The 22,994-nt window shown below is 38.0% G+C and overlaps 2 protein-coding genes across 2 annotated transcripts; both read left to right on the top strand.

Annotated features, from left to right (window-relative positions):
• The first annotated feature begins 317 nt into the window (after positions 1–317).
• On the top strand, positions 318–3,040 carry mrpl10 (mitochondrial ribosomal protein L10). The gene is given in 4 exon segments (XM_042508190.1): positions 318–536; positions 1,131–1,295; positions 1,968–2,112; positions 2,470–3,040. Coding segments are annotated over 4 exon segments (768 nt in total). The 3' UTR covers positions 2,709–3,040.
• Positions 3,041–4,647: 1,607 nt separating this feature from the next.
• Positions 4,648–22,546, top strand: osbpl7 (oxysterol binding protein-like 7). Its single transcript, XM_042507972.1, has 22 exons — positions 4,648–4,837; positions 8,891–9,103; positions 10,597–10,740; positions 10,841–10,894; positions 10,974–11,087; positions 11,539–11,685; positions 11,772–11,898; positions 12,460–12,578; positions 13,376–13,465; positions 15,162–15,312; positions 15,408–15,514; positions 15,612–15,780; positions 17,190–17,336; positions 17,425–17,561; positions 18,591–18,728; positions 19,799–19,862; positions 20,000–20,078; positions 21,119–21,263; positions 21,349–21,499; positions 21,691–21,817; positions 21,909–22,031; positions 22,423–22,546. Exons 2-22 carry the CDS (start codon positions 8,975–8,977, stop codon positions 22,529–22,531), a joined length of 2,571 nt encoding a protein of 856 aa, XP_042363906.1. The 5' UTR covers positions 4,648–4,837; positions 8,891–8,974; the 3' UTR covers positions 22,532–22,546.
• Positions 22,547–22,994: the final 448 nt, after the last annotated feature.

A 22,994-nucleotide genomic window follows, 5' to 3' on the forward strand; every position in this document is an offset into this window, starting at 1 on the left:
ACAACTGCATATGTAAACAAATGTAAATCTATGTTAACTGCTGCACTCCTGCAACACATGTATATATACAAACATACATATATATATACTGTATATATATATTTAAACTTTTGTTTTTGAAGACACATAATACCCCATTTTCCTATAATAAGAAAAAGTCTGTAACAAAACAATCAATGACAAATCTGCAAAAGTTTTGCCAGCATTTCTTTTTGCGAGAACAAAGCCAAACTATCTGAATGTTAATTGCAGAAAGAGCAGTTTGTGTTTATGTCTTTAAATTTTTAGCAAGTCGTGTTTGGCGGGGTTATAGGAAAATGAATGTGGATACATTTTTTTGTAAAGCAGGTGTTTTGTGACTTTCAGGATGGCTTCCCCTGACGCAGAGCGTTCGTCACGGCTCCAAAGCTGTGACTCGCCACCGGCGGCCGATGCACTTCCTCAAACAGAAGATGTTGGCGGTCACAGAGTACGTTCCTCCGACACGAGTCGCTCCTCCAGGAGCTTATCCATCCAAAACCAAACGAGTGCAGGAGGTAACACACCCCTTCTCATCTTCTCTCTGCACACACAAAGGGCCGACAGCAGATATGTAACATGTTATCGAGTTTCCAGAGCTGCATATTATGTGTACACTACATGGCCAAAAGTTTGTGGACACCAAAGCATTTTATTCAGAAAGTCTAGACATGAATTAGCTGATATGGCTGTAAACCCCTAAATGCTTAAGTTTGTTTACTGAATATGTCCAATGGACATTTTATTTTTATTCTCTTATTTTATTTGTTAATATTAAAGATCTAACTAACTAAAATAAATAATTCGATATTTTCAGGCTCTCCACTAGATTTTCTCTCCCAAATTTAAAAAAGCGTTTTGTAGGAAAAACATGTTTTTATTTCCTCATTTAAGGTATCATAAAATGTAAAACAAGTTGTGTTTGTGAAACTGGGGTGTCACATCTGCATTAATATAAAAAAAATAATCAAATTTATCTGTAGATAAAAACATCACATTATCCTCAGACCTTGCACACTCATTAGAGCAGTACACACACTGTAGGTGACAGCTGATTTTCTTCTTGTCAGTAGCTGCTCTTCACTATGAGACAAACTGTTTTATTCCACCAGGACAGCCCTTTCGCGTTAATCTTGAAGAGGAATTTGAAGGACATATTCCAGGACTGTAAGATGATCGCTGTGGCCCAGAATAACGGCAGTAACGCTGAAGAACTGTTGATTCTCAAACACAGACTTTGTAAACACGGCATCACTGTCAAGTTCTTCCCCAACCAGGTAATAAGCCCAAGTAACATTTCTTTCCAACAAATGGACCGGAGACACGTGATTCTCTCTGCCGCCAAAAAGGGCCCAAACGTTTAACCTGTTGCAGGTTACTAGCTGTCTGTTGTTTTGTTTATCACATGTGATTGAGCTCTAAACAGTTAAATTCCTGCCTTAATCTCCTAAAATCTATTTCCTCAAATGAATTCCAGGCTGTGAAACCTGCATCATCTCTGCAGCTGCTGCACACAAGTAAATATAAATAAAAGTAAATACTGAAAGTTGAAAAACACGTGATGATTATTTCTGTTTCCTTGACACAAAGCACACAATACTGGGAAAAAGGCAGAGAGACTTGGCGATAAATGTCCCACAAATGGCAATAAATTAGTAGAAGGAACAAGAAAATTACTTGATTTTTAAAAATGAAAGATTAAAAATAATTGTAATTATTTCTATATTTAAAATTGTGTAACAGAAAAACATTCACATATGTTTTCATCACTTTTTGGGGTAATTTTCTTGTTCTTTTTTTTATTTTCAGATAACTTTCTTATAATTTTTTTTTTCAAAGTTATGGGCTATGTCTTCTAAGTTGCTCATTGCCTTCTCCTTGTGTTTTTTTGCTCAGGTTTTAGGATTTTTTTTAGTTCATTCTAATCTTTAATTGTGCTTTTTTTTTAGGTGATGCTGTCGTTCCTGAAAGACAGCGTTTACTCCAACATGGCTCCTCTGTTCATCGGCCCCACGGTCCTTTTTGTCAGTAAAGAGCCAAAAGTGAGGGAGATGCTGTCGAGCCTGAGGGTCAGCCCGCACGTGACCCTCCTGGGTGAGCTAACTGCTGTGTCTCCACACAAAGACGTACATTATCATGCAGAATGATCATTTAATTTGTTTGCTGCAAAAGTCAAAGTCCCAAAAATACAGAATTTCTCAGAAATTCTTCAGTTTTGAGAAGCTGTAGCCAGGAAATGTTCGGTAAATTATTTTAGTAAATGTGCTCCATAATTATAAAATATTCTTCTTACATCAATCAGTTACTTATTTTTTCAGTCCATGAGAGGAAAATAAACAAAACTAATACACCAGAATCTTAATTCAGAGCAGTAAATTCTCTTATTTTTTATTCGTTAATTTAACTGAAAAATACATTGTGATGATTAAACCGTCGCTCACCTCTCAACAGGAGCCTGTATAGAAGACACGCTGCTGAGCGCGCAGGGCGTGGTGAGCTACTCCAAACTGTCGACGATGGCTGTTGCCCAGGGTCAGCTGGTCAGCGGGCTGATGATGCTGACCTCCCACACAGCCTCCATGCTGCAGCGCCACCCGGCTCACCTGTCTGCCCTCCTGCAGCAGTACGTCAAACAGCAGAGCTCGGACGGCGATGCAGAGGGAGCTCCTAACGCGGAGGAGGCCACGTAGAGCTGCAGAGGATCAGACTGGGACTGTGGCCTTGTAGATATCAAGCTGCTTGGAATGACGGGGACGGCCGGTTTGGATGCAAAAAAAGAAGTTTAGAAAAATATGACTGGAGCAGTTTAATTGGCGCTAAATTAAACTAAACCGTATATTGTGCATCCAGCCGCAGGATCAGTGAGGCTGCTGTGAATGAAGGACTCTGCAGACTGATTTTAGTGCATCCCAACTTTTCGATGGAAGTCTTGGATGAACAGTTCTGCCAAAATGTCAGTGTTGCCCAAGAAATTCCTTCATTTAAAGATAAAGTCACATATAAATAAACTACTACAACACAATCTGTTATTCAGTCTTATTTGTCTGGATTTAAAAGTAGAGTTGAAGAAGAGTTGAAGATTTGCCTGATAATCATTTAAAAGTTGTTTTTAAGTGAAAGATAACAAGTATTTTTCAAACTGGACCATTTTTTTTATGCTTTTTTGTGTCAAAGTGACTATGGAGACAACAATTTTTGAAATTGGTCTCGCATTGAGCAAAAGTGCTGCAGCCGACTGCTCCAGAACGGTGCACTGTCACTGCTCAGGACGCGTGAGGCCGTCAATTTACATCGGCTAAAAGAGCGTGTTTTTGCCACTGGCTGACTCAGGTTCTTATTATAGTTTTTTGACAAAGGATCAACAAGGAGATAAACCTTTTTGTTAAATAGTTAGATCCTTTTTTGTTTAACCTGAAACCGCCCCAAAATCACTGTTGCCAAAGCCATCAGACTTCCATTTAATTAAACATCAGTCAACAGAAACCAAATAAAACGAACAAAGCCCGCCTTGGTTCATCTGTCTGCTGTTCCAATAATAACCAGGTCTGGTTTGAATTAAAAAAACAATCTTATTTCACACATTTTGATGTGAAAATATGCTGATTCGACACACGCTAAAATGAGGCTGTTTCTGGTTTAAAAAAAAGTAATGTACTCTTAATCTGAGCCTGTCAGTGGCAAAAACGTGCACTTTTAGTGGTCGGAAATTGGCAGTGTGCACGTGCTCCTGAGTGGTTACATTGCAGCCTGTTTTGCTCAAAACTGGACCAGTTTTAAAACTGTTATCCCCATTAATCGATTACAAACAAAAACCTGGGAAAATAGGGTCCGGGTTTAAAAATACACAAGTAACCCTTTAAATGCCTTAATCTTTGCATTAGATTTGGCCAAAGTAGCTGAAACTGCACAACTGCTGTAAAGTGGCATCATGAAAACCACTCCAGCCAAAATAAACACAAGTGGTCACAGATCCTGATACGTTAATCTGCAGATTACAGCATGTTAATCTGGGTCAGTTAGTCTATTATGGCCTGCCTTTCTGAGGGAGACAGACACTACTCGGGCGCTCGCTTCAACACCTCACTCCTCTGCAAAAAAAATGGGATGTTAAAACTCTCTCTTAAAAAAGAAAACACATTTAGAATAAATATTGACAGGTTAAAAAGAGGTTTTATTTGGGCATTTATCACAAAATTATAGGAGCTGCAGACATGTGGCACCATTTAAAAACTTTAAATATGATGTTAAATAAAAGGTAAATTATAGCCTAGTAAATAAAAACCGAATTATCAAATATTGATGCCATTTTCGGATCATCTGAACTCATATAATTCATACTTTCACCTTGAAATATTATTTTATCAATTCCTTATTTTAGTATGACGAGGCCCTGTTTAAGATCCACCCCTTGCTTTTAAAACAGACTAAATTAGGCGTGTGTAATGTGGACGTTGGCTAGATTTACCCTCCACTACATCCCTGCTAGACGCCGTGTAATTCCAGCTAATGCGGATAATGCCCGGGACACATTGCGCACGGCGCGCGCCGCCTGCGACGCACAGCCCTGCTCGGGATTTGGAGGGAGCTCGTGTCACCCGCCGGCAGAGAGGCCACGGTCGCTGAGATTACGTGATCACAGTCAGTGATTATCTGTGGATGTAACATGTAGTTTTTGTCGATTAAAACAATATTTTATTTCTTCTTTTTCGTGCAAATGTTGATAAACTGCAGTTTGTTTTACCCCAAATGAGAGACTTTTTGGATTTCTGTCAGGCGCAGAGGACAGCAATGAATGATGAGAGTCGGAGGTGAATTTCAGGTAAGACCTTTATGTTAGATTTTAAACATTAACTCGCTCAGAAAACACAAAAACCTAAAAGTTTGGGTTTCATTGTGATGCAAATCACAAAAAAAACCCCCACCAGATTTTAAAATATAATTTATATGTAGCGACTTTTGTCCTAAATGTCTCCTTCTTCATGTCGTTAAAATATAACAAAATGTTTGGTTCACAGTGCAAATTTGCGCTACTTTGTGTGCAGTTAGCGACATCTTAATAGGCTTTAGATAAGAGCTCGTGCTGCCCTGCTCACACTCAAGCATTTTCACTAAAATATATTGAAGTAGCTGCTTCCTTGTTTTGCATTTTTGGAGCTGCAACGGTTAATCGATTAGTTGTTAAGAATGAATCTAAAAATAAAAACATTTTTTCCTATGGTGCTCTTGTTTTTTTCTTAAATCAAATTTTAAAGCACTCTGAATTGCATCTGATTTGTTTCAAAGCTGCCATGTAAATTTGATGAACTTTTAAAGTCATTACCAAGCAATTTGATAATAAACAAATCATTTTTAGCATTTTTTTTAATAAGTAAAAAGTAATGAATGTCAATATTTTCTGATTTCTTTACTCTTCTATGATAGTACATTGCATATTTTTAGGTTGTGGACAAAACAAGACATTTGAGAACGTCATTTGTTAATTTGGAAGACACTTGTGGACATTTGTAATATTTTTTGACATTTAATAGACCACACTAACAAACTATTTGAGAAATTATGGCAGATTAAGACAAAGAAAATAATTGTAAGTTTCACACTTATTTATTGTACGTTGTCATTCAAAACAGATGCATAAGTGTGTTTGTGACACATCATATCCTTTTTGTGCTTTAACACTTAAATGAAAGAGAATCAGAGTAAGACTCAAATAGTTTTTCACTTAAAATGAATTTGCTTTGGTTTTTGGTGCATACATTTGACCTAATCATACAATGAACATATTAAGAGGAATAAAAATAAGGTATGAAATGAGGCAAAGCTACTGGAAGTCAATGTTCTTTCCGCAGGTGATAAATACATAATTAATTTCTCACCTGTGTTTTTGGATTGCAAACATACTAAATCTTTGTGATAATTTGATATAATCCTGATTGAGACATGGAGTACGGCTGAGAAAAATCCACTCATTCATAAATATTTGGTCCCCAACTGATTTTCATTGGCTTCAGATTTTAGTCCAAAAAACGAGATTATAGGCACGATGCTTCCTAATCTCAGTTGATTTGTTTTGATTGGTTTTGGTGGCTCCAATTTTTCACATAATGAGCTCACACACGCAAACACGATGAAAAGTGGCATTCTGACCAAAAATCGTGTTTCTTCAGTTGTTTTTGAACAGAACTCTAAATACTTTACTGAATTTTTAAAGTGGAGTCAAACTATTTTGAGGGAGTTTGATATATTTCCTGAAAGTGCTCTACCTTAAATGTCAAAATGAGACTGTAATAAAATAAAATAAAATAAAATGTATGTATATAAAACAGAATTTAAGTAGAAGTTTTTGCAAAAGTCAATGACTATGGATCTTTTATTTATTTTTTGGTCTGATGAAGAGTACGTAGCTCAAAATGTCACCTTGGTGTTAGTTTAATTAAATATTTCTGGGTGCATAGTGTCGTGTGCAGACTGTTTTTTCGTCTCTTGTATTATTTCTTTTACGGCACCTAATGTCGAGTGTGTGTGCTTTTGCAAACATTTTGCATGGATCCTTTTTTCCCCACAAAAGCTTCAAACATGAAATCAAAGCTCTTATTTAAATCCTTGTGGAAACCTTTAAGATAAAGTTCAAAACCAATATTTTACTTGTGGAATATTCTTTGTGCTCCTCCTTGAGTAAGCGAAGCTCAGAAACCTGCAAATCCTTTCATCCTGTTTCCACCACATGCTGTCATCACTGAGGTCAGTTACTCTCATCCTCTCCTGCCCTTACGTAACGAGCCGAGGCGCTTCTGCCAAGATTTAGGCAGTTTGGATGTCATTCATTTTGGATCCACTGATACGGCCCATATTCTCACTGTGTTTAAGTCTTACAGCGATTATCTGACCATAGTGAGTGGACAAAGTTAGCTCTGCAAACTAAAACCAAATAAAATGCACACCAAGTTGCAAATAACCATAAAAAAAGCCTAAAATTTCTGCGTACAGACAAATTTGCTGTCTTACAAACACTTTGCATTTTATGGAAGCATCAAGATATTTTGTAAAAGAAACATTGCACTGTATTCATTGTACTTTTTAACTGCATTGAGTATTTTGTTTTTAACTTGTTTGTGAAAATGCTCTTTATCAGATTCATCTAAAAAAAGTGATTTCAAAGTGCTCTGACATGAGTCTTCTAGCTGTCGTTCTGCTGTGATTGTGCTCATCATCTCTGCTCTTCTCATGTTTGCGTCGGTGCTCTGTGCCTCGTGCACCTCCACGTCCGAACGGCTAAAAACGTCCCCTGAAAAACCAATTAAGCAGAGGTCGGTAATCCTCTCCCCGCAGGCGGTATTGGCCGCGGTGTCACAAACTGTACTGTAGCTTTACACCAGCTTGTGTTAAATCACACAGTAGCCTGTGTGATGAAGCTCACTCACTTATATTGCATAAACAAGAACCTCAATCAATCAATATTTTGGCATTAAAAAGAACATCATTTACATTTCAATATTTCCTGTTGAGCAGTTTAACTTACAGCACAGGAATGCCAATATGCTGCACTACAACACCACAAAATAAAAATAAAAATGTCCATAATAACCTTCAAAAACATAGTATTTAATGCAGGGCTGTTGCGTTCCAGTTGAGCATGTTATGGGCGTCAGTCTGTGTTTTGTTTTGTTTTTTTTAACCGCCCCACCCACCCTCAAAAGCTTTTAAGATTAGCAGATTATTCTGTGACACAGTAACCACAAGAATGAGTCTACATCTTCACAGTCTGTTCCCGTTTTTTGTTCAAACACAGTATAAAAGAAAAGCTTTGTAAATTAAATTAATTTCCTCTATATGCTTACTTTTATTATAGAGATAATGCAGATATTTATAATAATCTGGAGAGAAACTACGATTTACATTTATTCATTTATTTAATAACCATTATAATGGTAAATATTCTCCTATCAGTGGTCTGAATTTGGCACTGATATTTAGTTTTCTGTGGGCGTGGGTGACTCTAAGATCCAGTGTGATCTAGATGAGGATCCAGGATGTACGAAGTGTGTTCAGGTAGCTCTGTTAGGTAACTGGATTACACAGAGTCCCATCTCATCAACTGCTCTGCTGAGCCTGTTAAACACTTTCACTTTGCTTTCTTGCTCATGGAGCTGTCTCGTCCTGTAGGGTGGTTATACAGCTCATCATAAAGGACAATAATTCTCCCCCAAATCCAAAATACGAGTTTTCCCTCTTAGCTGTAGTGCTGTTTATCAGTCTAGACAGTGTCTGCCTTCTCTCAAATATTGCGGAGCTAGATTATAGGAACTATTTTATTCTCTACCACCAACCGTATGCAGAAGGAAGCGTGCATCAGCTGCTCGTCTCATGAGTGGACGCACACTTCCGTCTCTGCAGTCCACTGAAGACTCAGAAGTCTTTACATTTCTCTTTCCATCCTTGCAAAATGAATTTAAAAAACTACTTAAATATCATGTTTTATCAATAACACACCTTATCTCATTTTATTAGCTTCAGCCTTAGAGATGAGGTGAGGAGCTCGGACATCTGGAGGGAGTAGAGTCGCTGTTCCCTCGTGTCCAAAGAGGCCAGTTGAGGTGGTTTTGGCGTCTGATCAGGATCACCTGGGCGCTTCCCTTTAGAGGTGTTCAGGGCACGTGCAACTGGTAGGAGGCTCTGTGGCAGACCCAGAACACGCTGGAGCGATTATAAATCTCATCTTGCACTGGGAATGCCTCGGGGTCCCTCAGGAGGAGCTGCAAAGAGTTGTTGGGTAGAGGGATGCCTCAAGTACATCCTGTGATCCAGCCCGCAGGCGAAAATCAATGGATGGATTAATAATATAATTATGGCTAACCTACTCTACCTGACGTTACAGGGGGCTTTTGGCAGATTGCAGCGGATCTCTCTCAACAACCGGCTGATCACAGTGGAGAGGGGAGTCTGAGGTCGGCGTCCTGGAATGGATTCATACGGATCTTCACTCAACCGCAGCCAATCGCTGACGAGCGGCCTGGAAAAGTCCTCACCAACGTGGAAGCCGTCCCACTCCCGGAGCAGCAGCACTCTGTCATCCCGCCACTCCAGACAGGTGAGTCACACCTCACCCGGACAGAGGGGGTTATGAGGGACATTACCTGTCCCTCTAAAACCAGTCAGAATTCAGATTTCCATATCATGCAACAGCACTACAGGTTGAAAACTGTTATTAGGGCCCGAACACGAACTGTGCGAGAGGACCCTGTGGGAATGCAAGGAATTATTATTTTTCTTCCCAAATGAATTGCATTTTTGGAGGCATAAACATGCCCAAAAACTCATGAAAAGTGGTAAGCTCATCCAACCTGGCAAAAAAATTGGGATTTTGGTGGTTTTGGAAATGGCTAACGTGTAGCCCTGATGCCCAGTTTAACCTATATTTACGAAAATCGGTACACTTATGTATCATGCCCAGATGCACAAAAAAACCTCTTAGACCCACCCGCCAAACCCTGCAGGAAGTCGGCCATTGTGAATTTTGTGCAGATTTTTGGCAATTTCGGGCCTCATACTTTTGCGAACATGTCTTACAAGATTAATCCGATTGACTTCAAATTGGGTGTGTCCAATCCTAAACCCATCATGATTAAAAATGATCAAAGGTCCGCACGAAACTTTTCCGGTTTTCCTGTGGTGCGGCGTACAAATTTTGATGTCATACATTTCTGCACTGGGACCTGTCACACATGTCTACACTGGAGCGGGCTGTTGGACATGTCCATGCTGGAGTGGCCTGTTGGACATGTCCATGCACTGGAGCGGGCTGTCCGCACACAAAAATGATAGTTTGGATATTAATTACTCATCTTGTGTTTTGTTGAATTTGTGTAGAAAACATTGTTTAAAATCAGACGATCTTGATCGGTTGCCAGTCGACTGAAGCACTCTTATGTGGAGGGGTTCGATCTTTAATCCTTGCTCATTTCCAGCTCTGGCTGCTTAACTCTTTGACACCTGATTTCTTTGAAAAACATGGGAAGAAATTAATGAACAATGTAAGGAGTGACCCAGAAATATGCAAGAAATATGGAAAAAGTACAAAAAATTACCTGAAAATTAGCAAAACAAACAAACAAAAAACAACCTCAAACAAACAAGGAAAGACGCAAAACAAATTTACAAAATTCTGCAAAATTATTTTAAATATATAATCATAAATATAGTTTAGTTTTAGAGGGTTTTCCCTAGCTTTTAAAAAACAGCCATTTTCCAAATTTAAAATTCATGACAGGTGTCTGAAAGGAGCACAAGAAAAGTGATGTCGTTCCAGGTTTTAAAGGGTTAAAGTAGAAATAGCAAGTTAACTGCATATAGGTGGATTTCTTTTAGCAGTGCGGCTGCTAAATGCATGTAGGGAAAACACTGTTTTTGCTGTTGCTAAACCCGGCCCTCTTTTACTCCAACTCCATGAAACAAGAATTTCCTTCATTTTGGGATTTTTGTTTCGTTCATTTCCTGTAACACGGGGTCACTAGTTAACTCAATCGAGACTATTTTGTGGGTGGAATATTTTTTATGTGTTTTCTCCATTCATGCTGTCTAAAGATTATCAAAGACTGGGAAGTGATCGACGACCCTCAGTTAGAAATGCACGTGGGAGGTGAGAGCGCTCAGGAAATAACCACGCCGGGAATCTGTGAAGGATATCTGCTGAAGAGGAGGAAGTGGCCACTGAAAGGCTGGCACAAGGTGAGAAGTACATCAGCTCTGTTGACTTGCATTTCAAAATTTAATTCAAAATTTTTACTTTGTAAAGTTTTTAAAAATATCACCTTTGATCTTTTTTCAGCGATACTTTGTGTTGGAAGCTGGGAACTTGCGTTACTCCAAACATCAACATGATGTAGGTGAACTTTGTATTTTTTAACAGGAGTTTTCACTGTGTAGATTTAAACACTTAAAGGTAAAATTTTCCACTGAAGGTTTCCATAGGAAGAGTCCAGGGCTCTCTCGATCTGAGTCTCGCCGTCATGTCCATAAACAAGAAGTCAAATCGGATCGACTTGGATGCAGGAGACATTCTTTATCACATGAAGGTAAACGGAGTTATTTTTCAAAACGAATAAATCTTCATATTAAAAAGACTAATATATATTTACAAAAGCACGGTCGACCTTTCTGACATCCTTCTATCCTTCTATTTCATCCCATAAAATACAGTTTCTCTTTTCTTTTTCTCTTCTCCTTATGTATGTATATATTTGTATATTCTCTTTGATTTCTTGCTTTCTTTTTTAAAAATAATAATATAATTTTATCTTTCAAAGATATATATTGTTAACTTGTTTGCGATGCTAAATATGTATAAAAACTCACCCTTTAGGCTATTTTTTTTATTTCGTCAAACAATGTTTTCAAAACATTAGTATCAGAAATTCTATTTTCACTCTTATGCCTTTTTCTGTTGTATATTAACTTAAAAAAAAAAAAAATTAAAAAACTTTAAAAAAAAGACAGATATATGACTCCCTCTTCCTTCTCTCCAAGGCAAAGAGCCATGAACTCTTCTACATTTGGGTGACCAAACTACAAGCTCACCGCCTCTACAAGAAGAACGAGGCGGCTCATCTTCAGAGCGGCTTCCTTCAGACTTTGTCCACCGCGGCCGGACAAGCTCAGAGAAACGGAGATTTGGTGATTATTGAAAAAACAAAGTCACACGAGACACATCAATCTTTAGACATGACTCGGATTAACTGGTGTGTCCTCCGTGTGTCCAGAGCTCTGCAGTCACGGTGGATTCAGCCGCAGCTCCAGCAGTCGTGCTGCCTTCAGATAACACCGGTGTGAACAGCAAAGTGTCGGCATGGCTGCAGCAGAGCCACGACCCGGACACCTGCGTTCAGGGTGAGTCTGGATAATCTTTGGAAAAATGTTAACCCTTTGATACCTCAGCATATTGGCTTGATCTCTTAAAATCTCAGAGGAAACTGCACAAGAAAATAGCACTAAATGTTTTTTTCAACCCCTCAAATTATTATTAATTTCAGCCTTACAGCAAGTGCCATCAACAAACATAAAAACACTCAAAAAAAGAAAAAGGCCAATCCAAAACCTTTCATATATCTCAATTACAAATACTAAAATCAATTACACTTAAATGTTAATTTTTAAAAAGGAGAAGGAAGAGGTGCACATTTATTTAATCCTACCCCTATAAATGAAGTATTGTTATAATTAAATAAATCAAAGAAGAACCCATGGTGCTTTTATTTTATGATATCAAGCTGCAAAAATGTTTGATATTTGATTGTGTGAAAGTGAAAGTGTTACAGCTGTCTGTGTGGAATCTTTTTAACCAGAAAATGTGATCATGACCGCAAGAATCCTCTTATCTGATTATTTAGTCAAAGACATTAAATTGAAAATAAATAAATAAATAAATACACCTCTCCTGTTTTCCTCCAGAGTTGAACCGTTGCCAGGGCGACCTTTCTGAGCTAAACCGCTTAATCCAGAGGCTGCAGCTGTTGGAGGCCGGCCAGGCTTTCACTAACGGAGACCTGAAGCGCATCATCAGCATACAGGTGGACTGGAGTTTAGTCTGGAGCCCGAAAATGTTTTTTTTTTAGTTTTGTTTGTTCGTTTACATTGAGAAAGCCATATATTCTTCATATTCTTCATGTATTGATATTTGTTGTAAATGTTGGTATCTCAACACGAATGAAAACGAGGGCTCTCCTTCAGTGTGTCTTCTGAGAATTTAAATTAAATAAATGATGCTGGAAAGAAAATTATCTGCAAATATTTCTGGCAGTAAGTAAAATGGCTTTTATGAAAAAATGGTTAAAATCAGATCCACACACCATTGAGGAGTGGATAGAAATAATATATAGAATAAATACAATGAAAAAGTGGATTGAGCACATTAAACCTTTAAAGTCAGACTTAAGCTAACTAAGAAATAAAGGAGGCGTGATAAGGAGTGAGAAATATTTTTATTTTATTTTAATTAAATATTATATATATTTTTTATATTATAGTGTTCTGTGTTTCTCTATGATATCTATATCAGTTTACTCCTTTTTTATTTTATTTCTTTTATATTATGGGCTTTCTGATATGAAAGCTTCCCCGTGTTTCAGTTTAAAAATTTGGATTAATGTCAGAAAAGAAAAACCTTTGAAGTGTTCGGCTGTATAGTGGATATTTGCCATATTGCAATCTATTTTTTCTTGTTTTGAGTTTGAACAATGCTACGTGAAGCCATTTGCAATAATACAATAATCAATGTTTTTTTCAAAATAAAACAATAAATATGTAAAAAAGAAAATAAAAGAAAAGAATGTATGATTATATTCTGTTTTTGTATTTTTAAATCCAGAATCTGTCTCTTGAGAAGCCGAAGAAGTCGAGGTCGGGGAAGATGTGGGGCCATTCGCGCACTTTATCCAGAGTGGAGGCCCTGGGAATGGTAAGAATGGTCTGTAACTTACTCTCTATTAGTATTTATTTATTTGTATTGTTATATATTGATTTGTGCATTGATTTGATATGATTTAATACTAATGTTCTTATTTTATTTAAAATACTAATTGCTCAAAGTCACAAATTAACTCCTATTGCTGGTAATTTATTTTAAATCATATTGGGTTTAAACATTTGACATCCCATCCCTCCTGTAACATTTTTGGGGCCTTTGTTTTAATCCAAAGCCTATTCGTGGAATTACTAAATCGGTGAGTTGGCAACAGGCAGAGACAGTTTGATTCTTTAAAAATTATTCAGTGTCCCCCATTTCCTGAAAATGAATCATGACTGCATGAATAATGACATGAAATCTATATTTTCTCTGGTTAAAATAGTAAACGTGTTTATTATTTACACTGAATAATATGTTCCAGCCTGGTGTAGTTGTAGTAAACGCCCATTACCTCTAAAACACTGTTATATTTTACATATATTTTATATACCAGAATATCTTGTCCTACAGAACGAAGTATAGAGATGACATAAGTTTATTAAACTTAAATTATAGAGTTATAGTTATAGATTAAACAAGTGGACCTGCGTTTAGTTTCCATGTTAGATCCGTAGTTTTGAGTCATTTTCCTTAGAAATCAGAGTTCTGTTTGTTTTCTGTCCTGCAGCTCTTACAGTTAAATTAAATCTTAAATGCCCTGAAGCAGCTGGTTGGACAGAAAACCTGCAGAGGACTGAACGACTTTGAATAAAGTGTGTTTTATGATGATAAAATTACAGTTTATTAAAATAGTCTGGCGGCTTTAATGCGTGATTTAAGGGCTTTTAAACAAAAATGATCTTAAAGTCTGCCTTTGTAAGGAACCTTTCCATTTGTTGTCAGACTCTTAAAAATGTTTTCATGTTTTTCACATTTTCGGAGTGCTGGGATCTCCTTCCTGTTAATCCTTTAAAATTTTTGACCTACGTTTGATCATAGCCTACAGAGCAACCACTCATCTCTCTCTGTTTCTAAATAATCTGAATATGTCAGTGGCAAAAAAGCAGTTTTAGTTAGTATAAATTAATGGTGCGTATTTTTTTAAAACAATAAACTTCCTTTTTTTTTTACTCTGCCTACTCCACCCTGTAATGACTACAGACTTATTTTAAATTTGATTTTAAATAATTTTAAATGATCTTTTTTTTATCTTTGCACCTCTTGTCTACATGTTTGCTATTTTTAATGACAAAAAAAATGAAATTCTGTATCTGTCATTATGTTTTTATTTTTTATTGCTCTGTAAAGCACTTTAAATCGCTCTGTTGTACGAAACCTGCTATACAAATAAAGCTGCCTTGCTTTGCCGAATTGCCTCTAGTGATTACACTGGGTTTTTTCGTGGCTGCCATCTGCAGCCCTTTCCTCAAAACTGGACCAGTTTTTAAACTTGTTATTTCCATTTATCACAGAGATACAAAAACATGTGAAAAAAATAAAAAAATCAAACGTACCCTCTTTACCCTCTGCTACGTCTGTAATCGGTGGTTTTCTGTGCAAGTGTAATTCTCAGCTGACGGAATCAAGACTCCAGGAAGTTACTGCACCTTTTACCTCTTTACACCCAAACTGACATCAATAATATGGAGAGTTATTAACTCAACCAGCGATTCAATCAGTGTCTGTTCTCTTGTGTTCACCTTCACAGCTGTCCTCCAGTCACCTGAGCAGCTCGCCTCACCTCGGTACATCCGTCCCCTCTATCCCTGAATACGTCTACTCCCAGCTGTCCCCTCCTACCATCTCGTCGCCTGAGGGCAAGAAAATCCAGCAGGACATCTGCACCATGTCGCTGCGAGGTCAGAAAAACACACACAGGTAGAGACAGTTATCCAAGAGATTATGCAAGCGGTTCTGAAATTAATATGCATCTTTCTGTCTTCTTCCTCTTCAGTGCTTGCCTCCCTGAAGACAGTACATGAAACTCTGTCCCAGGAGAGGCAGAAAATGCAGGAAGTCTGGGAAACTAACAACATCCACCAGCCGAACGCATTAGCTGAGGTAAGATTCAAGTCAGCTGGATCCTCCACCACATATTCCCTCGTGGGTTTTCGATGGCTGACTTTCTTTGTTCCTCTTTGTCTTCCTGCGTCGACAGCCCTCAGCAGTGAGGAATTCGTCCCACGGGCCTCCCTCAGTAGCAGACTCGGCTGCGGAGTATTTTGACGCCAGCGACGACATCCTTTGTGGAAGTTCCTCTGAGGTGTCGGATGAATCGGGACTCAGTGATGGAAGCACCACCAACTCGGAGCCAGAGGAAGGACATGGTGGGTACATGGACATGAGTAACTCTGTTCATGCATGCAAAGACTCTGTACTGTGACGACAAGTTGCATCAGTATGGCAACAGTAAAAAGAAAAGTAAAAAAGAACTACATTTAAAGTAAGAGCTGTTGATCCTGCAAATCAATCATGGATACATAGTTTTTGTATGTTTCAAACATGTTATATAACTTTTGTTCTTTCTAGGATGGATGGATGTTTTTAATGAGACATTACAGCATTTTTAGCAGCAATTCCGGCACTTTAAATGGGAGTTTTACGAGCGAGACATTGCAGCTTTGGCAGCAGCAAATGTGGTGAGATGTCGTGGGATTTCCACTGGCAATTTTTGCTGCTTTGCTGCATTTCCAGCAATGATGGTGGCAAAAAACTGGGTGTTTTTTAGGGAAACATGACATTTCCAGTGGCGACTGTGGCACAGTGTTTTTAGTCATTACATCACAGCATTTCCAGTTGCAATTGAGACACCAAAACAAGGTGGTTATTTGCAAGACATCGCTGCACTTCCAGTGGCATATTGACATCAACACAGGGGGTTTCTTAGCAAGACATTGCAACATTTACAGCAGTGTTTTTGTCGTGAGACATCATGGCATTTGCAGCAGCAATTGTGGCACCAAAAACAGTGTGTTTTTTAGCGAGACGTGGCATTTCCACTGGGAATGTGGCACCAAAACTGGGTGTTTTAGTGACATCACGTCATTTCCAGCAGCAAATGTAGCATCTAAACTGAGTTTTTCATAGCAAAACTTTGAGGCCATTTCTAACTGTGATTGTGGTACAAAAACCATGTATTTTTTCACAAGATGTAACAGCATTTGCTTCAGCAAATGTGGCATCAAAACTGGGTGGTTCTTAGCAAGACACAGCGGCTCCTTCAGCTGTGAGCGACACCTATTTTAAGCCATAAGATGATCTTTTTTAACCATATCCAAATGTTTTTTGATAGTTTCAACATATTCACAGCACAGTAAAATGCAAATGTAACACATTCCCTGTTCTTAGAAACTTACAATGACAACATTTATTCTGATTACTGGTTTGATAATTTTTTTATACCTAGAAACTTTAAACTTCATAAATACCCTTTAAAGAAACATTTTCATTTGTGCATTAAGACTCCAGTATGTCAAAGAGGGATTTAAGTGACATTTCTCTTTTGGCACGAAATTCGGTTCAGACATTCATTTTTTTCAAGGGATGAATTTGGTGATCCCTTAATTTAGCAAGATCATCAGGTCAAAAACATTTCCACCAGTTCGCAAATGCTGCCATGGTAACAGGCGAAACTATGATGATGAACATGCTTCACAATACTTGTTATTTCCTGAACAGAAATTGCAAAATGCCCTGTTGCTCTGATTAATATTATTTCCTTCCATCAATGTTACAGCGTCGGCCACTCGTAAATACCGCGCCAGCATTTCCAAATCTCCAAACAGTGTTGTTCCCAAGAGCACCGGCCGGCGAACCACACTGCCCGCTCACTGTCCCGACAACAGCCACGTGGGCCTCATGGCCATCCTCTACAATAACATCGGCAAGACATTAAAGTTACACCACTCTGCAGTCACACAGACACTGTTTTTGACACGTGGCAGTCGTCTCATGTGCTGTTTTCCCCTCAGGTAAAGATCTGGCTCGAGTGTCGATGCCCGCTCCTCTCAATGAGCCCGTTAACCTGCTGCAGCGGCTGTGTGAGGAGCTGGAGTACAGCGAGCTGCTGGATACTGCCAGCAACACAGCGGACCCCTACCAGAGGATGGTAGGACTGTTTTAATCTATGAGATGGATGGAAAACAGTGTAAATACAGTAATATGACTGAGTCAACAGAATCCCTGATAAACCCGCACCTGCACATGTAATGTTTCCGAAAACTGTACTTCAGACTGCAGATATATGCTGTATAATTAGAGTTTAATTATGGCACAGAAATGTTAAAGTGTGCCTGTTTTAACCTTTTGTCTTTTTTAATTGACCAAAATTAAAAGGAGTTACACGTCTGCTTCTTGTGTTGTTGCTGCACAAAGAATAATTCACTGACAGGCAGGTAGATGGACAACAAAGAGATCCATGAATAAATAAATAATTCAATAAATAAATCTATCTATCTATAGCAAATGCAAAACTGAACAATGGTGGTAACACAGAAAAAGTTACAAGCATTTGACATATTACACTCTGGTACCATTAAGCATTCACGTTGATTTTTTAATCAGACTAGAATAAAAAAGATTACAGTATAAATATTTTACTAATCCCATGAGGGAAATTATTTCGTTATAGCAGCAAATAAGAGAGCAGCAACTGAATAAAATATTTGTTAAAAAGGCAAAATAATGCAAATATATGTACAATGGAAGGCAGAATGAAATAGAATAGAATAAAATAAAGTAACAATAATAATAATAAATATAATAAATATGTACAGTGTGTACAGAGAACAAACAGCAAACAAAAACATTTTTTATAAGAGCAATAAAACTAAAAAAAAAAAACTAATGGCTAACGACTGATTGCTAGATTTTTCTGAAAGAGTCCTTCCCTGTTTGACAAAGTGGAAATATTTTACTAAATGTAAAATATTTCTTTAATTCCTTCAGCCTCATATTCAAATGTTGGGAGCTTCTCAGAATTACAAAGTTGTGGCAGCAATTTAAGAAACGCTGCTACAGGAGAATAAATAAGAAGCAGTTGCAGTCTGTTTTGTTTTCCACACAGTTTGCACAACCCGACCGCCAAAAAAAAAAGTTGCCATTGTATGTTTGATCCATATTATTTTAACTCTCGCAGGTTTATATTGCTGCCTTCGCTATCTCTGGTTACTCCACCGCAACGTTCAGAAACCGCTACAAGCCCTTTAACCCGGTGCTGGGGGAGACCTACGAGTGCATCAGAGAAGACCGGAGCTTCCGCTTTGTCAGTGAGCAGGTAAACAACTACAAACAACAACATTTATATTCATATAACACCTTTCAAAACAGTTACAAAGATCTGTAACGTAAAATAAAAACATCGAACATAGATAAAATCCAGATGATATAAAATAACATGAAATAATTGAAAATCTCAGGACGAACTTCATGTACAGAACATTTATTACATGATCTCTTATTCAGGAATATCTTTAACCCTTTAAAACTTGGGCAAATTAGCTTTATTTGTTTGAAGAAGGCAATGTGCAAGAAATTAGCAATAAATTAGTAATAAGCACTAACCCTAACCCTAACCCTAACCCTAACTACCTGAAATTAGCATAAAAAACATCAAATGGGAAAGTTAAAAAAATGAAATAAAATCAAAACAAAACCAGTTTTTAAAAAAGTGTGTACAAATATAGTGAATACATTTAAATGTATAATTATGATAATAAGAAGTGTGGTTCTCATGTTCTCATGCGTTTTTTTATTTATTTTATTTGGCATATGGAAAAAAAAACATGGTGTTTCCACCAGGTGCACTGTCACAATCAATGATGCTGCAAATCATTGACATATCTCAGGCTGTGATAATAATTAATAATTATTTTAAAAAAAGAAAAACACTTTGCATGTAGTATATTGATAGTAATTGGGGGGGGGGGGGGGGGGGGGGGGGGGGGAGGGGGGGGGGGGGGGGGGGGGGGGGGGGGGGGGTCAGAACAACATGACAAAAACCAGGCATTTAAAGGGTTAAAATTCTAAAAATTAATGAATATTTGATATTTAAAATTAGGCCTGATGTTGGTTAAAAAAGTGAACTCAATAAAAATAGAAAATAATATTAGTGTGTAAAATTTTGATTGAAGCTTGATTTTGGATTTTGTGCGCAGAGCGATACGAGTATGTGTAATACTAAAGCGCCTCTTAGGGTTAATAACAACTGTTGGTTTGAGGTGTTAAAGTGCCAGGAGCACAGTAAAATCTGTAATTTCCCTAAAGATAAGTTGGCAGCTGAAAACTAGCATTTCTCTGATTGTATTTTCTGTCTCTGAGTTCACACTCGTCTCTAAACTTCGCCAGGTCTGCCATCATCCCCCGATCTCGGCCTGCCACGCAGACTCCGATAACTTCTCCTTCTGGCAAGGTGAGACTCTTCTTTTTCTAACCAAATTCTTAATTTTTTTCGATGTTTCGGCTTGTGGTGTTAATCATTTTTATCCTGGAGTTTTCCATTTAAAATACATTCTCAATATCACTTTGTTTATTTATATTCCTGAACAGACCAGCGATGGAAAAATAAATTCTGGGGGAAATCTCTGGAGATTCTGCCAACAGGAATGGTGAATGTCACTCTTCCAAGGTAAACTGTCTTTACCTGAAAATCTGTATTTTGACAAATTTACTGAGACGCCTCAGTTAGATGAGGCATGACACCAGCCGTCACACATAAGTGAACATATTTAGTGTGAAAGGTGACGGTTCTCTCCCTTAGAAACCAATCAGGATCAATGAGACATGAAACACTTTTCAGGAATATCATTGTTTGAAAATGACACAATCAAGAAAAGTAAAAAAAAAAAAAGATGAAATAACTATGCCCAGTGTTGAATTTTATATTCATATTGCCCAACACACAAGAAAATGACCAAAATGTGTTAACATTACAATTCCACTTAAAATCTGTGGTTGTATTCTTTGTTTTTTACATTTTCGTTGGCATGTTAGCGTTTATTTGACAGTTGACAGTGGAGACAGAGTCAGAAAACATATGGAGGAGAGGCACAGGGGTTTGACATGCAACAAAGGTCCTCAGCTGGAAATTATCAAGGGACGTAGCAGTTATTTTACGCATGGTAATGAGGCTACCAGGCACCCAAATAATGACAAGTTTTCTTATCGATTTTTTTCTGTTGATTACTTTTTCTGCTTTTTTTGTCTAAAAATGTCATAAATTCTGAAAAAATGTCCATCATATCTTCCCCAAACCCAACGTAACTTATTAAAACCGTTCATTTTGTCCGACCAGCAGTCCAAAACACAAAGAATTTATTTTATTTGATACGGCAGCAGCATTAGAGTTTTACATTCATGCCCAAAAACACATTTGCTTTTATTGCTGTTTATAGCAACATTTGCAACATGTGTTTACAGGAGGCTTTTTAAAAAAATTAAATATATCCGCGAGGATATATCCAAAAATAAATGAACGAAATGTGACAACACTGTTGCCTTTCTCTTTGATCCATGATCTAATATTAGAAACATTAAAAGGGTTCCATGTTTGAGGAATTATTAAGTTTACTATGATACGTAACAACAAAAATGGCAAACATTTATATTTGAGACACTTGTTTTTGGCGTTTTTGCTTAATAAATTGCTATTTTTTGTGTTTTGTTCAGGTATGGAGACCACTATGAGTGGAACAAAGTGGTGACCTGCATCCACAACGTCCTCAGTCAGCAGCGCTACCTGGAGCATTACGGAGAGGTCACCATCCGCAACCTCAAAAGCAACGTCTGCACCTGCAAGATCACCTTCGTCAAGGTGAAAGAAACAAAAACATTTCTGTGATAAGACATTTCTGTCTTATCTAAGCGCTATGACTGACTGGTTTGCATTTTTTTTCTAGTCTCGTTATTGGGGTTCAGACACGAACAAGAACGAGGTGCAGGGCACCGTGCTGGACCAAAGTGGGAGCGTCATTCATCGGTTCGGAGGTCTGTGGCATGAAGGCATCTTCTGCGACACTCTGCCGACTCCGAAATGTGTCTGGAAGCCAAGTGAGTCCACGATTATCGCCAACAAGGCGTGTTTGTCCTTGACGTTTTTTATGTGTCGTGTGGATTCAGCTTTAGAGGTTGAGGGTGACGTAAAATGATCAAGCACTCAGTTTCCAAAACTGCTAATCAGAGTAAATCCAGACGTCACGTTTGTTCAGCAGCTCACCTGAGAGGCTTCTGTCGCCCCACAGATCCGCAGCCAAAGGATTACCTGCTGTACTATGGCTTCTCCAGCTTCGCCATGGAGCTGAATGAACTTACCTCAGACCTGAAGCCGCTCCTGCCTCCCACAGACTCCCGCCTGCGACCAGACCAACGGTGAGCCCAGCTGGAGACGGTGGTGCAAAGAAAACAAACAAAAACGGACATTTATTGTGAAATTACTCTTTTAATTCTTGCTTTTTAATAGGATGCTGGAGGACGGAAAGGTGGATGAAGCAGATAAAAAGAAAGATGAACTCGAGGACTTTCAGAGGGAGCGGAGAAAAGAGCTCGCTAAAAGGGGGGAAGACCATGTTCCACGTTTTTTCAAGTAAGCTTATTTTTTTTATAGTCCAGATCGTAGATGGATAATAACAGAAAATACTATGGCCCGTAACAGCTGTCTGACCCTTTGAAACCTGGATCAACATCGCTTTTCTTGTTTTGCATTCACACGTCTTTCATAAGTATTTAAACTTTTGGACCCTGAGCAAATTAAAATGGGAAAAAATACAATGAACAATTTTGCATTAAATGTCCCACAAATTGCAAAAAAATATTGGAATATTATTTTTAAAAAAGCTACAGAAATTTTTACAGAGAATTATATTTAAAAATAGCGTAATTATATATTAAAGTTATTTCTATAAAATCATTGCAATGCTTATTTTCTTTGTTTTCTTTGTCCTCTTTGTCTTATTCTTTGTCTTCTCCTTCTTCAGGAGAGCCAAAGACGCCTGTGGACGGGACGTGTGGTTGACAAACGGGACGTACTGGAAGCTCAGAGAGAATCCAGGTTTTGCAAATATTGAAAACACAGTAATGTGGTGATGAGACGACTGCGGCGGCGAGCAGCGCCAGACAACAAAACCACATGAGAGAGATTTAAAAAAAAATATCAGTTGCTGATATTTGAGCAGCACGTATGAACCGCTCTGAGAAAACGTGCAGAGTGGAGAGAGTGCTGCCGATCTCTTCTCGTTCCTGCTGTGCGCCCATGACTGGCTCATGGGAACCCTCGGCACTGGTCACCCAGCGTCCAGCACAGGTGAAGAAACACTTTCTCATCAAGATCAATTTTCTAATGCATTCATATCATTTTTTTAGACTATTTTAATCAATGCATATATCTTTATATTTTTGAGAATTTCTGCAGAAAAGACTGAATGTGTGATGCACGCTCTGCAGACTCTGAAATGAAGAAATGACTTGAAATGAAATGAAATATTAGTGTGTTCATATTTTTAGGTGCACCAGTACGGACGTAATGCATCTAAAGTACTCTAACTTGGTA

This window comes from Plectropomus leopardus, chromosome 19 (genome assembly GCF_008729295.1).
Source record: "Plectropomus leopardus isolate mb chromosome 19, YSFRI_Pleo_2.0, whole genome shotgun sequence".
In the NCBI taxonomy this organism is placed as follows: domain Eukaryota; kingdom Metazoa; phylum Chordata; class Actinopteri; order Perciformes; family Serranidae; genus Plectropomus; species Plectropomus leopardus.

Coding starts and splice junctions, on each gene's coding strand:
- osbpl7 (XM_042507972.1), top strand. CDS start 8,975: ATGGATTCATACGGATCTTCACTCAACCGCAGCCAATCGCTGACGAGC. Junction 10,741..10,840: donor CACTGAAAGGCTGGCACAAG/GTGAGAAGTACA, acceptor ATCTTTTTTCAG/CGATACTTTGTGTTGGAAGC. Junction 15,515..15,611: donor AGCCGAACGCATTAGCTGAG/GTAAGATTCAAG, acceptor CTGCGTCGACAG/CCCTCAGCAGTGAGGAATTC.